This window comes from Hippocampus zosterae, chromosome 8 (genome assembly GCF_025434085.1).
Source record: "Hippocampus zosterae strain Florida chromosome 8, ASM2543408v3, whole genome shotgun sequence".
Classification (NCBI taxonomy): domain Eukaryota; kingdom Metazoa; phylum Chordata; class Actinopteri; order Syngnathiformes; family Syngnathidae; genus Hippocampus; species Hippocampus zosterae.
The window spans coordinates 6980602-6995611 of NC_067458.1; the positions used below are offsets into that span (position 1 = coordinate 6980602).

General features: G+C 41.3%; 1 protein-coding gene across 1 annotated transcript in view; it reads left to right on the forward strand.

Annotated features, from left to right (window-relative positions):
- Window positions 1–1093: 1093 nt before the first annotated feature.
- raver2 (ribonucleoprotein, PTB-binding 2) overlaps window positions 1094–15010 on the forward strand; it is a 48152-nt gene continuing 34235 nt past the window's right edge. The window contains exons 1-2 of the mRNA XM_052073386.1: window positions 1094–1584; window positions 10740–10806. Coding sequence (XP_051929346.1) covers window positions 1306–1584; window positions 10740–10806 — 346 coding nt within the window. The 5' untranslated portion in view covers window positions 1094–1305. The remainder of the gene's footprint in view (window positions 1585–10739; window positions 10807–15010) is intronic.

The window sequence follows — 15010 nt, forward strand, 5'->3', positions numbered from 1 at the left end:
ATTGCCTTTCATCAAGATGGCTATGTTACCATATATCAGATTTTATAAGTCATTGTTTGTTGGGGTTTTTACAGTACCGTATACTTAATATAATTCCCTGACATGTGGGAAAGGAGAGCCACAGTGGCCAATGCACTTTTCAGCCATTTATTCAAACTTGGGACATGCCCGGAAAACCTCACCAGGGAGGTAGCCAGGAGTCATCCTAATAAAAGGGGTGTTTACACGGCACACATTTGCTCCGGCGCTGCACCGATGTATTTTGTTGCCCGGTAGTCCAGTGGTTAGCACGTTAACTTCACAGTGCAGAGGTACCGGGTTCAATTCCACCTCTGGCCTCCCTGTGTGGAGTTTGCATGTTCTCCCCAGGCCTGCGTGGGTTTTCTCCGGGTACTCCAGTTTCCTCCCACATTCCAAAAAAAACATGCATGGCAGGCTGATTGAACACTCTAAATTGTCCCTAGGTGTGAGTGTGAGTGCGAATGGTTGTTCGTTTCTGTGTGCCCTGCAATTGGCTGGCAACCGATTCAGGGTGTCCCCCGCCTACTGCCCGGAGACAGCTGGGATGGGCTCCAGCACCCCCCGCGACCCTAGTGAGGATCAAGCGGTACGGAAGATGAATGAATGAACGTGTAATACTTTTCTGCTAAAAGGATTCTCACGGAGGATATTCGTCAAATGCTTGCTGAGTGTGCATTCACAGCACAGGTACTCGCATACACGTACTGCACCCTGAGGCACATACCGCGTTTTTCTTTGATTTCAGTGTTTTTATGATGGTGAGTCAAAATCAAAATCACGAGGACTGTGTGTGTGTGTGTGTGTGTGTGTGTGTGTGTGTGTGTGTGTGTGTGTGTGTGTGTGTGTGTGTGTGTGTGTGTGCGTGTGTGTGTGTGTGCGTGTGTGTGTGTGTGTGTGTTCACGTGCGCGTGCGCTCGTCACTTTCATCTTAATTACGCTTGACAAAACCAGTCTCCTTCTTTATATTCTGTTATATTTACAAGCTACAATACAGCGGTATTCAAGTAAATGTTTTTGGGAGGGGCAGGCGGGTCCTACAACGGATGAAATAATACAACGCAGCAAATTTTATTGTGTTCATTTTGTTGTTGATTACCGTATACATTATACTGTATAAAACATTGCAATGTGGGTATAAATGATTGTTTAGCAAGTTTGTCCAGTGTTTTTTTTCTGTCTGAGTAGCACGCGCACGCACACGCACTGTCAGTCACACACAGCCGCGCAGTTCACTTGCTTGGCACCTGCTCGCAGTCTCTCGCTCTTCCCGTTCACTCATCCAAAATGGCGGCAACGCCATCCATCCAGCCGCCAACCGTCCACACCACTTTAGTCCGGGAGAGTGCACTTTTCTCGGGGATGGACAGTCCCGGGAACCAGCAGCCAGAGGATAAAGAGGTGGCGGCGGCGTCGGCGCAGCCCGCGGAGCCGTGGACGAGCCTCCGTGATTTGCCCGAGCTGGAGCCGGAGGAGATAGAGAAGAGGCTCGCTAAAACTCGACAAGGGCTGAGCAACAGGCGGAAAATACTCATCAAGAACCTCCCGCCCGACACGACTAACCAGGTAGAGCACCTTTTCAAGTTGACAGCTGACGAAGTCGAAGTAGAGCGGCGCGGTTCAACTTGGACCACCAGATTTTATGTGCGTCCGTGGGGCGTGCGTAATAGTTGACTTGACACTTTTCGTCCCGCTACCGATGAATGATGTTTCATTGATTATATCACTATAGGTCAGTATTGCAGAACTGATGTGTTGAGCTTTTGTTCGTGTACTTACATGGAATGCCTGCCTGGTAGTGACAAGTGCCAAAACGGCATTTTAGTCCAAAAGTCGTTTTGTGGATCCCCTACCGTACACCTATGTCTTGAGTTTTCACATTCCTGTAACGTACTTCACAGGCTTCCATTTCAAATATGAGGCACGGTCCTGTCAGTTTTTAAAACAACAAATTCAACCAGGGGTGGGAATTTTTTTTTTGCTCAGATGACCACGTTTAATAATTTTAAAAATGGACAGATTTGATGGACAGAAGATACATTTGATATACTTATAAAATATAGTAAGACAACCGTTCTTGTTTTGATTTGATCAACTTATCAATTGTATTCAAGAAATGATAATTATAATGAATATCAGAAAATTGAAATACAAAAGGAGAAATAATAACTATATATATATATATAAACCAAAAGGTGTATAAATAGAATAGAATAGTATACATAAGGGTAAAAGCATTTGATGATATGTACATTTTTCTTTTCTTCTTTGTTTTGAAAAATGATCAAATCAAATAGCTACAAAATAAGGAGTAGGACTAGATAAGTTACGTACTTCTTCCTACTCCTTTGAGCATACAACTGTGATGATGTGTGTTTTCTTCTTTTATCTACTTTCTAATTTTCCTTACAAAATTTTTGTTTGACTTTTGTCAACCTGTTATTGTGTATACTATATATGCTCAGTAAACAATAAACAAACAAGCAATAAACAGATGGGCCAAATCCTCCCACATTCCAAAAAGGTGCATCGTAGGTTCTGGAACACTCGAAACTTTTGAGTGTCAAATTCAGATCCTGGAGGGCCGCCATTCTTATGTTTTCCATTTCTCCCTGTTGCACAACACAGCTGATCCAAATGAACAGGCTGATATTAGGCTTCTCAAGAGCTTGCTGATGAGCTGATTACTTCAATCAGGTGTGTTGCAACAGAGAGAGATGGAAAAGATGGAGGACGACAACGCTCCAGGACCAGAGTTTGACACCTATGTTAGTCTAAATTGTCCCTAGTGTGAGCCCGAATGGTTGTTCGTCTGTGTGTGCCCTGTGATTGGCTAGCAACCAATTCAGGGTGTACTCCGCCTACATCCCGAAGGCAGCTGGGATAGGCTCCAGCATGGCCATAACCCTTGTGAAGAAAAGGGGATTGGAAAATGGATGGCTGGATGGATGTAATGTTTTGTTTTTCTATTTCAATAAAATACTGTATTTACAACGAATTAAGCGATTATATAACAAGATTAATGAATTGTCAGAACTCTATATATGAACCAATGTTAAGACAAAAAGTCGGCTAAATTAATGGAGAGAATATTTTAGGATTCTGTCATACAAAATGCTAAGTGGGCTGAAAAAAAACTAACAAAGTGGAATGTACGTACCCCCAAGGCTGTACTTTTCCCACCCTTGACATTTTTGATGTGAAACGAATGTCTGAAATTCCTCTCATGCTTCGGACTGCAACAATTACAGTATTCACATTTGAGCTCTCATCTTTGATTTTTTTTTTCTGTTGGATGTCAGCATACCATCGTTGCTACAGTGTGCTGGGATTTGTGCTGATTCATGCAGAACAGTTTTAATTGCATGAGGAGAAAAGGTGTTGTGGTACAATTTGGGATAAGATCAAGTCGAATGCCGTTCTCTGCACTCTCCACCGTGTCAGTGTGTCAGAACCATTGTGATATGTGTCGGGAGCCTATGCGGAGCGGCATGATGTCTGCCCTGCTGAATGTGCACATACTTTTCAGTCTGTCCAAATATTTAAAGGAGAAGGTCCGTTTTTGATGTTGAAGGCTGTTACTAACTGGCTGCAGTACTATTACTTGGGACAAGCTCTTATCCTTGTTGTTTCTCTCTCTTTTTTATATATGTTTGTTTTAACCGATCTTGTGTAACTGTTTGGTCTTGCAGTATAATGGATCTGGATGCCTTTTTCTACCAGTATTGTTTTGCTGTTGGGAATTTTCTATACTTGCTCTGGGGTGATTGGTATTATGATTTTTATTTACAGTGGTACTTCTATTTACGAACATCTCTTCATACAAAATGTTCAAGTTACGAAATGCCTCAACAGGAAAATATTGCCTCTTGTTACGAAAGAAATTTAAGATACGAAAGGTAAAAACAGTCTCGGCTGCTACTTGCAGCTCAGTTTCCTGAACACAACATACTTCTAGCTGTTCTGCCAATGGCTATTCCTGAGCATCTTCCTGGCATCCCATTGGCTCAGAGGGACCTCTACTGTATGTGTCTATGTGTGTAGATAGATAAATACATATGTGTCTATGAAGCGTCCTCGTCGGGCCTTGAGGCGTTCCGATGTGAATCACCCAGAAAAAGTGTTCACCGGTACGGCGATTGCTCACAATGCTGATGTTTGCCTTGGACATTTTTGAAGTATTGTTAAAAGTGGACAAAAGCAAATGTCCTTAGATCAGTTCTTTACAAAACGCCAGGAAAAAGCACTTCTGAGACAGAACATGCACTAAAGAGGGTAAAAACGATGAGGACACAGTTAAAAGTTAAATGACCATAATTTTTATTCTTTACTCTGGTTTATACATTTTGCACAGCTCTCATTTACTGTGCAATAATCTAATTGTAACATTTATGTCTGAATTTTGGGGAGGCTTGGAACGTATTAGGGCATTTACATGGAAAACGTGTCTCTACTGACAACATTTTGTAGTTAGGAAATTTCTTCCAGAACCAATTAATTTCGCAAGTAGAGGTACGACTGTATATTGGAAATGCACTCAGACTTACTCAGGCTTTAGAAGAGCAAAAGAGAAACGAGAACAGAGCAAAAACAGCAAAGAACAGTAACTGTACAAAACAGTATGTGATAAGAATAACATTCCATCGGATTTGGATTCTAATTTGGGGACTTTTAGCCACTGACTGTGTCCTTATTGGTTGCATGTTTATTTAGTTGACTTCTTTACATGACTTGAACCACTGCTGCTTTACAGCCATAGACAAAAGTATCACCTTGGGATCCATTTACTAAAAAAAATAAAACCAAAAGTCACCAATGATGTAATTGGACACTCACTTGACTTGTATGCAAGCAGCTTGGGCTGAATTCCCATTCAATGATGGTGCGGATGTGTGTGCGAATGGTTGTTTGTCTCGATATCTGCCCTGTGACTGACTGGCGATCAGTTCAAGGTGTATTCCGCGTTCCACCCCAAGTCATCTTGAATAGGCTCCAGCACCCCCGGTCATGCCCTGTTAAGGGTAAGCAGTCTTGAAAATGACGGATATAACATAGCATCATCAAATTATGTTCGAATGATTCACATTGAAGGGTCTATTTGGTCATAAATGACAAAGAAAACCAGCATCATTAACAGAATCCTCCATGAAGTTATTGATTTATGGAAGGATCAAGTCATGGTGCTAAATAAACTGTAAGCTATATGATGGAGTGAACATCCTCAGTCTGACTCCATCTGCTATTCAGCTAGACTCGCTGCCCCATTAGTGAGCGCTTTATTCATTTACTGTACGTGTGTGTTTTGGCTTGAGTTAGTGTCGGATCCATCTGTGACTCTCCACATTACAGGAAGCATTCGGGGAATAGAAATGACAAAGAATAGTGCAACAAGTATTTTTGGAAGGCCCAATATGCTTATATCAATGATATAAGCAATATATACAGTACAATACATATGAATAATATTATGTATTAGTTGGGGATGCACCAATATTCACATTCTTGGCAAAAAAGAGGAAACCATGGAAACTGAAACCGTTTATAACTAAAGACCTAAAACAAAACAACCCCCCCCCCACACACACACACATTTTCAGCGTAAGTGTAATTATGCGTGTAAAGTTTCAAAGATAAATTGATTCACATGAGAGCAGCATTGTCTGCCAGGTGTTTAAAAGATGTTTTTACTTCCAGTCACTACGTAAAACAACAAGTAACGGTAAATTTCAGGATAATATATATATATATATATATATATATATATATATATATATATATATATATACACACTGTATGTGTGTGTGTGTGTGTGTGTGTATATATATAGAGAGAGAGAGAGAGAGAGAGAGAGAGAGAGAGAGAGAGAGAGAGAGAGAGAGAGAGAGAGAGAGAGAGAGAGAGAGAGAGAGAGAGAGAGAGAGAGAGAGAGAGAGAGAGAGATAGATAGATAGATAGATAGATAGATAGATAGATAGATAGATAGATAGATAGAGTATATACTGTATAGTATATATAGGGCGGCATGATGGTCGACTGGTAAGCAGGCACCAATGTACTCAGAACTCGTGGCCGGCAGTTATGGCCTGCGATTTGGTCTCGTTGCAGAGGGCTCCATGAGACAGTGTTTTACACACAAGATGCTCTCTACCCATGTCTCCTTGTTTTACAGTGAAACTCCTCTACAACGAAAACATGTTTGCCGCAAGAATTTTTTCACAACAGGGTTTTTTCACTGTAGCAAAATTGATCTCAGATGTTACCCCCCCCCCCCCCCCCTTCCCTTTCATCCTCCCCCTTATACATGTTATGTCTTGTGACTTGTTGGTACTGTCATATGCTTATTCATGTGCCAGGGTCTTTTTTTATCCTGGACTTAAATTATCCTCGGAAGAGGATAGTTCGAGCGTGTTTTTTTCCCCCTCTCCCTACCCAGCGTTTTTCCTTTCTGAATTCTGATTGTAATTTCCCCATTGCGGGAGAAATAAAGGATATCTTAACACACACACACACACACACACAATCGAATGTGTACTTTTTATTTTTATTTCAATAGTGCATAAGTATGATCACACACTTATTTGACACTTCATATTGTCAGTGTAGAAATAAATTGCGAAATTTACAATCAGCATTCACTTTCACTTACATCAATTTCTTGGATAATGTGTTTTATTTCGCTTGCTCCATCTTTAATTTTTATCACTTTTACCATCTCTTCCAGCATCAGAGCTCTTCTTGTCTTAGCCACTTGACATCCAAAAGTCCGTTTTGTAGCCATTTTAGCAATGCAACGACCATGCTCGTCTGAATTTAACAATAACAAAATACTTCCTGGACCCGGTGGCTTTTCTTTCCACCATCTCACTGTCTCTTACTTGACCTTCCCTAGATCGCCACCCAAGACAGCGTTGCTCAGCTAATGTCATGCAATGAACTTTTAAGCCAGCTACGGGACGCTTCGTAGTCCTCGATGGCCATAGCTGTCAAAGGCTAAAAACCTTACGCTAACTGGAGCGGTTCTCTCTCATTAGTGCTCCAGTTAGCGTAAAGTATATAGCATAATAACAAGTAAAGCATTTTCCTCAAAATAAACATCGTTCACTATGTAAACCAGTCAGAATCAGAATCAGAATCATCTTTATTGGCCAAGTATGTAGAACACACAAGGAATTTGTCTCCGGTATAACACGCTGCACTAGTATCATCGTAAACAACAAAATCATTGAACCTTTTTAGAGTAACCAGTAGTTTTGTAGTACCATTTTGTGGTGCAAGAAGAGTGACTATGTCAGTGACTGTTTAAGGAGTTAATGGCTAGAGGGAAGAAGCTGTTAAAGTGTCTACTGGATTTGGTGCGCATGGATCTGTAGCGTCTGCCTGAGGGGAGTGGCTGAAAAAGGTGATGGGCAGGGTGCGGGGGATCCAGTAGGATTTTCCGTGCCCTTGTCTTGATTCTTGCAGTGTGCAAGACCTCAAGAGTGGGTAGGGCGGTGCCAACGATTTTTTCTGCCGTCCTAACTGTCCGTTGAAGTCGGACGGTTGCTGTTGCCGATTCCGAACAAAGCAGTAGAGGTCACTGATGGATTAGACTTCGTTGGAGTGAATGTCTTCGCTAGGCTGGAGCAGAGAAAATGATTTTGTAAAACGCAACAGGTGGTTTTTTTCGTCGTATGGGGGGCAGTAAAATGGGAATGCTGTTAATGCATGAAGATTTTTTTCACATTAGGGGGTATTTTTTCCCATGTAGGTTTCGTTCTAGAGGAGTTTCACTGTAGTTATCTATTCCTCTTTTGCCTTTTGATGTTGTCTGTGTGTATATGCTGTGCTTTGGTCCTTGTGGGTGGTGGTAACGGGGGTGATCTTGTGTCAGAGATTTTCTTGGACAAAGTTAAAGAAACGACTCGGCACACAGGAAAATTGTCTTCAATATCGGCGGGAGCGGACCTCTGAGAGCGAACGACGGTTGTTGCTCCGCGATCACACTCAAAGTCCCGTCTCTGCGAGTTCCACATTTTATTGTAACATATGCAAAATACAAGAAAAACACTGCCCCAAATATTTGCATGCCGCACCCCCGGTCGGGCCCCTCAGTAGTGATTGGTTACCTGTTTTTCAACCTCGAACCACCAGTACATTGGCGCCATTTCTGGCTGGTCTACATCGAATTAGCATGCTGTAGACTTTGCGGATGGTCAATGTCGTCTGGGTGCGAGATGGTCAATGTCGTCTGGGTGCGACGGGTGTTCTCAACTCGTCTTTTGTTGCTCAACCGCTGTTCCCGGATTATTCATTCCCCTTTTGTGACCGAGTTTCGCCCTCTCCCCCATGATCGCCCACCTGTATTGACGTGCTAATTGTGGGCTTCAACCGCCAGCCAAATGGCCGGCGCCTTTGTGTGTAGGCATTTGGGGGTGCTGGATATGCACCCAAACGCTTCGATGTGCCCAAATAAATGAAACTTTAAACATGATACATTTTTGATCATAAATTCTTCTAACATCTTGAACAATGTGAAGCACTTAGTTAAATAGTCGTGTATGAAAACCACTCAACAAATAAAGTTTGAATGATTGACTGACTGACCACAAGGCCAGGTCTGGCCTGAAGTTGGTAGAAATGATCTTAGGTGGAAGAGCAGTCTCTGGTCTCATTCAACCTGCATTATCCAGTACTGGGCAGTGTTGCGGAGGGTTACTTCTGCTCTTGTGGATGGTTTTGCTCAACTCAACTCAAATCAAATGTATTTATAGAGCAGTTTCAAACAGCCATCGCAACGCACTAAGTGCTGTACATGGAGCAACTAACATATACAACAGTAAAGCAAAGCAACAAATCAGTAACAAATATGGTAGAGAGCACCAAACAAGTTTGGTCATAATTTGGGTCATGATGAGTCAAATGCCAAAGAATACAAGTGAGTTTTGAGGCGGGTTTTAAAGATGGGTAGCGAGGACCTGGGAGTAGTCAAAAGGGGTGGTGATTGAGCTTCTAGGCATTGGTAGAGGGAGGGCTTTGTTGGTAGTTCTCCTTTCCAAGGTGATCACCAGTTTGTCATAGAACCTGGTTGTCTCTCCAGGTATTGCGGCCTTGGGACAAACAGTTTTTGCCCCCAGTGAGTGTTGTCTTGGTTTGGCAAAGCGCACAAAAAGTATCTTCTCCAAACCATTGGTTTAGGTTCTTGGGTGTTGGAAAACCATTACAGATGGCTGTGATGTTGAAGCTTAATTGGCTTCCCTTCATCTCCCAAAAATGTTATGCATATATATTTATTTCTGTCAAAAATTGGCATCTGCCTTGGAAAATCCTTATTGGCCTATTAACTAACTCATCATTTCATCCACTGTAAACTGAACTTGAAATATTTAACGCATTTCCCAATTTATAAATTGCAGGGTTTTTTTTTTTTCATAGTTTGGCCGTGGGTGTGACTTTTACTCTGGAGCGACTTATGTGTGAAATGATGAACACATGATATCATTTCACGTTATTTTCACGTTAAACGGCAAGAGGGTACTCTTGGCCTATGTTGATGATTTCCACATTGGCGGTAACAGATAAAAATAACTGATGATGTCTCTGACGTAAGCGATGTAGAAGAGGGAGCGCCGCATCTTCTAGTTTGCAGAGTTCTTGAAAAGTGACGCAGAGGATGAAGATTTCATTAGATTTAGTGATTTGGAGTGACACTGATGGATTGGCAAACTTGTTAGCATGTTCTTTATGCTATAGTTATATGAATAACCTATTATGTTATGTGAACATATCCGGCACATTGTCATCTCGTTGTTTATGTGTCATGTAACGTTAGCATATTGCACACTCATTCATCCCGTTCTCTATTTTTATTTTTATTTCCCTTTCAAGATGACGTGTCTGTTCTTGGTGTTGAATTTCATCAAATCAATTTTCCCCCCAAAATGCGATTTATACTCCAGTGTGATTTATATGTTTTTTACTTCATTATGCATTTTATGGCTGGTGCGACTTATACTCCGCTTATACTTATAGTCTGGAAAATACGGTCAACAGAAACCTCACAAAATTTGTGACTGTGTCAATGAGTAAAAGATCCTGACCTCTCTAAATCTCTTTTTTTGCTGTCAGCACTCGTACTTTTCAAGCGCTGGCCTGTGTGGGCCACCTTACATGGCTAGTACTGAAAATGGACATGCCTGCTGTTTGCTGTGAGTGGGCTTGATTTGTGGGCTTGAAAAAAGGAACATATTAGAAAGCTCTCACGTGGTGTTGGCCGATTGCTTTGTCACTTTGTAAATGATCTGATGCGTAGCACTGTGTTTTTTTTTCTTCACCCCCACCATCACAGCAGCTGTGACACTTTCTTCTGCTGTTTTAGACTTCATTCCTTTGTTTCGATTTTTAATTGTAGCCCACCAACACAGTGGCAATCCATCCGAGTGATTAGGTTTCAAAAGGTGACCACAGAGTAGAACGTGCAGTGCTGGAAAACAGCTCTAACAACTGGATTTCGACTGGTGATTTTCATGGTTATACTGCGTGCAAAACATCGATCTGTAAAAAGAAAATTGCATGTTGTTGTCATGGTTTAGCGACATTCTCAACCACTACCTTTTCTTACTTTCCTGATCTGTCCAAGGAGCGCTAAATGTTTAAAATCCTTAATTATATTTTAATTGTCATCTACTGTATTATTTCTTGCTTGGCTCATGATGGTGTGGCTAATGTTCTCTTTCCTGTTTCAGGAGGTCCACGAAATCCTGAAAGACTATGAACTTAAGTACTGCTTTGTTGATCGCAATAAAGGCACAGGTAAAACTCACGCACAAGACATACATTTATTTTTTGTAGATATAGACATACTTGTGTAGTCCAAGCTACGGCATATTCACAGGAAGAACGAACAATTTCATGTTTGCTCCCATTTAATGTTCTGAAATGTATTAAAATGTTCGAGGTTGCCTCAACACAAATGTGAACAAAATTTTGGCAGGCCTATATAAGCACATTTGTTTTCAGGCTTTATTTCAACAAAAAGTGTTTAGTCAATTAATTTGTTGCATGATCCGTATGCATATATGAGAATACATTGCTGCCAAAATTTTCTTTGTGACTTTGAGTTCAACAGCAGGATGAGCTCAAGCTCTTCGAACTCACCATGGTTGCCAAATTAGCAACTTTATCGCTGCAATTAGATGTTTATTCAGTCTACAGTGTGTATGTTTACTGTGTCACTGTTCGCTGTACTCTTATTTTCTCTCTCTCTATGCTTAATAATCCACCCATCCATTTTCTGATCCGCTTATTCTCACAAGGGTCGCGGGGCATGCTGTCTTCCGGCAGTAGGCAGGGTACACCCGGAACTGGTTGCCAGCCAATCGCAGGGCACACTGAGACGAACAACCATTCCCACCCAAATTCACACTGAGGGACAATTTCAAATGTTTCATTATCCTGCCATGCATGTATTTTGGAATCTGTGAGGACACCCAAAGAAAATCCATGCACGCACTTGGAGAACGTACAAACTCCACACAGGAAGGCTGATGCGTGAATCAGTCACTCACAAGGCCACCACAAAGAATCAAATAAATAAATATATAAAACGACTGATCAACTATTAAATAAATTGTCCATGATTTTGATCGTTAACGTTGTTGTGACTTGTCAACTATTCCTGGCAGCCTTGTACCCATAATGACATATTTAGATATGTATGTGTTCTTATCAGTTTCATATATACAGCATGACAGAAAGCAGTAGTTCTTGCTTTATAGTAAGAGTTTAATAAAAAATGCCTCCCTCACACAGCCTCTTTAGTGTACTTACATAATTAGAGTAATAGTGTTTAATGATGGTTTGACGGCATTTTCTGTCATATTTATAAATGGTAACGTACATGGTAAAAATTGTCGTGAAACTTGATTTGGAGAAAAATAATTGGGAATCAAATCAAAATCGTAGTTTCTGTAAAAAAAAAAAAAATACAATCTAGTCTTTTCCTGAAAATCGTTCAACCCAAATTCAGACCCTCTCGCCACTGTTTCCAAAAGCAACTTGCAAGAAATACTGTATAGTGACTTTATCTGTTGTTACTGAAGACTTTGGGAGACCCTGAGACTCCTTCGCAGGAGAGCAGGAGGTATTCCCCTCTGTGAACACAATTGGACCTGCCCCAAGCTTCCACTGGCTTGTTGTGGGAATGGGACTTCATCACCAAATCGCTGAATTGTCAATTTAGTGTGTAGAACCATATATCGCTACGACTATCACTCGTAGAAAACAAAACCTCTGGGAATAACTTAGAGAAAAGAGTTGGACCATTGCATAGTAGCCTGTAACCTGCTGTAGAGAAAGAAAGCATTTTGACAGTATACAGGTAGACCGCATTAAAATGGCTATGTGTTATTTATGTGTGTGTATGTGTGTGTGTGTGTGTCCGTGTGTGTGCCATTATGTTTTAGAATCAGTGAGGTCGAAAGGGAGCATAAAGTCAGCTGAGTTTGCTCATTACGCAAATCTATATCGCCCTGTAGATTGTAATTCATTTCTCAAAATGTTCATAAAATCAAAGTAACATTTCTTAGCAGGATTTCTCTTTTTTTCTTCTAATGCCACAATAAGGTACACATGCATGCATGCTCGTGTGCGCACGCACACTCGCACAGACCCCCTGCCCTTAAAAAGAGTTTTCCTTTCCAGGGAATTCTTGCAGGGTAACTATTTTTAGTCACCAGAGCCAGTCCAGCCATAGAGAAGCTATAAAGAGCTAATGCATCACGCCAGCTCATTGGGCCTCTACTTTGTTAGTTCAGGAAACAGAAGGAATAAAAAAGATGGCAAACAATGAGTGAATGGGCATCCCTGACTTGGCGGTGTCTTCCAAAGCTTAATCTAATTTGACAAGAGAATTTCCTTACCATTGCTTGGTAAGAGGAATGGAGTAAATAAAGCCGACTGTGGAAAGACCTCAAAAGCTGGCAAAACTACAATCCTGTTGAATGATTTGAACAAGTAGCACCTACGTGATGATGTGGAAAACATGAAAATGAGAGCTGATAACTGCCTACATGAACAGTTTGGCAGCTACTAAATAGCTGTGCAGTCGACAGACCTAAGCAGCAATCAAAAGTGCCATCTTTCAATCAGACACATTTGTATCAATTATGTTATACTCTTTGTAGGAGCATAACTTTAATTCTAATGTTTACATTTTAAGATGTACAGTATTTTGGTGGCTATTTTTCTGACCCGGAAATAAGACTCACTTAAAGCCCGCCTCTATCCGCGTGGCTGCCGCCTTCCTTCCATGACATCGCCCAAAAGCTGTTGGCCGCTCACAGCAACTTGATTTGGTTGGAGATTTTTTTCATAAGCTTTAACAAAATTGGATGTTTTGTTAAAACATTTTACTGTTGTGGTTTTCAACGAAAACACTGCTGATAAGACTGTCTCAAATTGTAATAGTGTCATTCCTCTTGCGGGAAGTGCATGTTCCATCTGTGCTCATGAGACCTAGGCTATTTTATAATTGCTGTGAAGTCCGCACAGCTCCAGCGCGTTTCACAAAAGCGTGTGTGTGTGTGTGTGTGTGTGTGTGTGTGTGTGTGTGTGAGAGAGACAGAGAGAGTATGGATGGTTGCCTGTCTATACTTAATGTGCAGCGTGCGCTCTTTAAATCATTCCAGGATCCACCCACCAAGAGCTCAGCTCGGAGTTTAATCATTTGTATCGGCAAAGTTAGTTTGTTCCCCTTGCAATGGCGCATAAATCTCTTCCGTGTTTGCATTAAAACGAGTGAGTGTACCTTTACTCTCACTGAGATGTAGTTCTCAGAGAGGCTTTGCCATGCTCCGTCACCTCATGACCATATCAGTTCCCACTCGGCCTCTGCTGTTGTACTTATTAGGTCATAATGAGGCGAGTGTTTATGTCTGTCCTTTTCAAAGTGTCCTGCAGTGCACCTGTCATGGCTAATGTGCATGTTTCAGCACGCCATGCTGTGAGTGTGAACATATCCTTGTGTTTCCATTTGTGGTTCTGCTCCAGGCTGCTGCGGCTGCTTTGCAACACCCACAATCGCAATACACACGTGACTATCAGTTTTACTGTATTGTCTGCCATATTCTCCCTTCCACGCTTTCATGCTTTCAGCTCTCCGGTTTTACATTCAAACCATCTTTACCTGTAATATTTTTATAGGTGTCAAATTATCGCGTTAATTGCAAATAATTAATTACAATCATATTTAGCGTTATGTTTTTTAATCACATTAATCAAATTTTTATTCTCTAATTTTATTGTTTCTGTCGGTGGGTTGCCTTCTATAATATCCCTTTTTTGTGTCGGCTTCCTGTGTTCGAGTAGTTGAGGGTGGGAAAACATGGTCAGTCACAACCTGAAGCGGACCTTGATTGGCTGTCATTATGTTTGGGCTTGTTTAGCATAGGCTGATTGGCTCCTGTTGGATTTGGGGGTGCCAGATAAGTAGCAGTGATGAGAGGAGAGGTGAACATGGAGGAGCATGTGAGAGTTCACGGCCCAATGAAAGGAAAATTGACATTCCAAAAAACCCCTGACGGCACTATTGATAAAGGTAGACTGTTGTGCCTAATTTGTAAGGAATTTGCTTGCCACCAAAGCAGATCAAGTTTAGCCTCCCGCATCAATGCAAATCACCCAGTCGCGAGTGCAGCCATAGCTAACGTTAGCACCGAAAGTGTTCGCCATATAGAAAGCCATAGCAAAGTTCTGCGCCAAACTAAACTCGAGTAGAACACCCCGTGTACAAGGCATGAAGTCATCATAGCTGCTGAGTTCTCTGTAGCCTACTCGAAGCGACTGATGTTTATTTCAGAACTTTATTTTGTAATGATGAACAGTGTTATTTCTGAAGTGCTGACTTACAGCACTGTGATTTAAGGGTCTGTTTTATTTATTTTTTATTATCTGAAGAAAGTCCACTGTTCAATACTTGTATTGCTCATAAAAGTGTTCTTACTGTATTTGATATGTT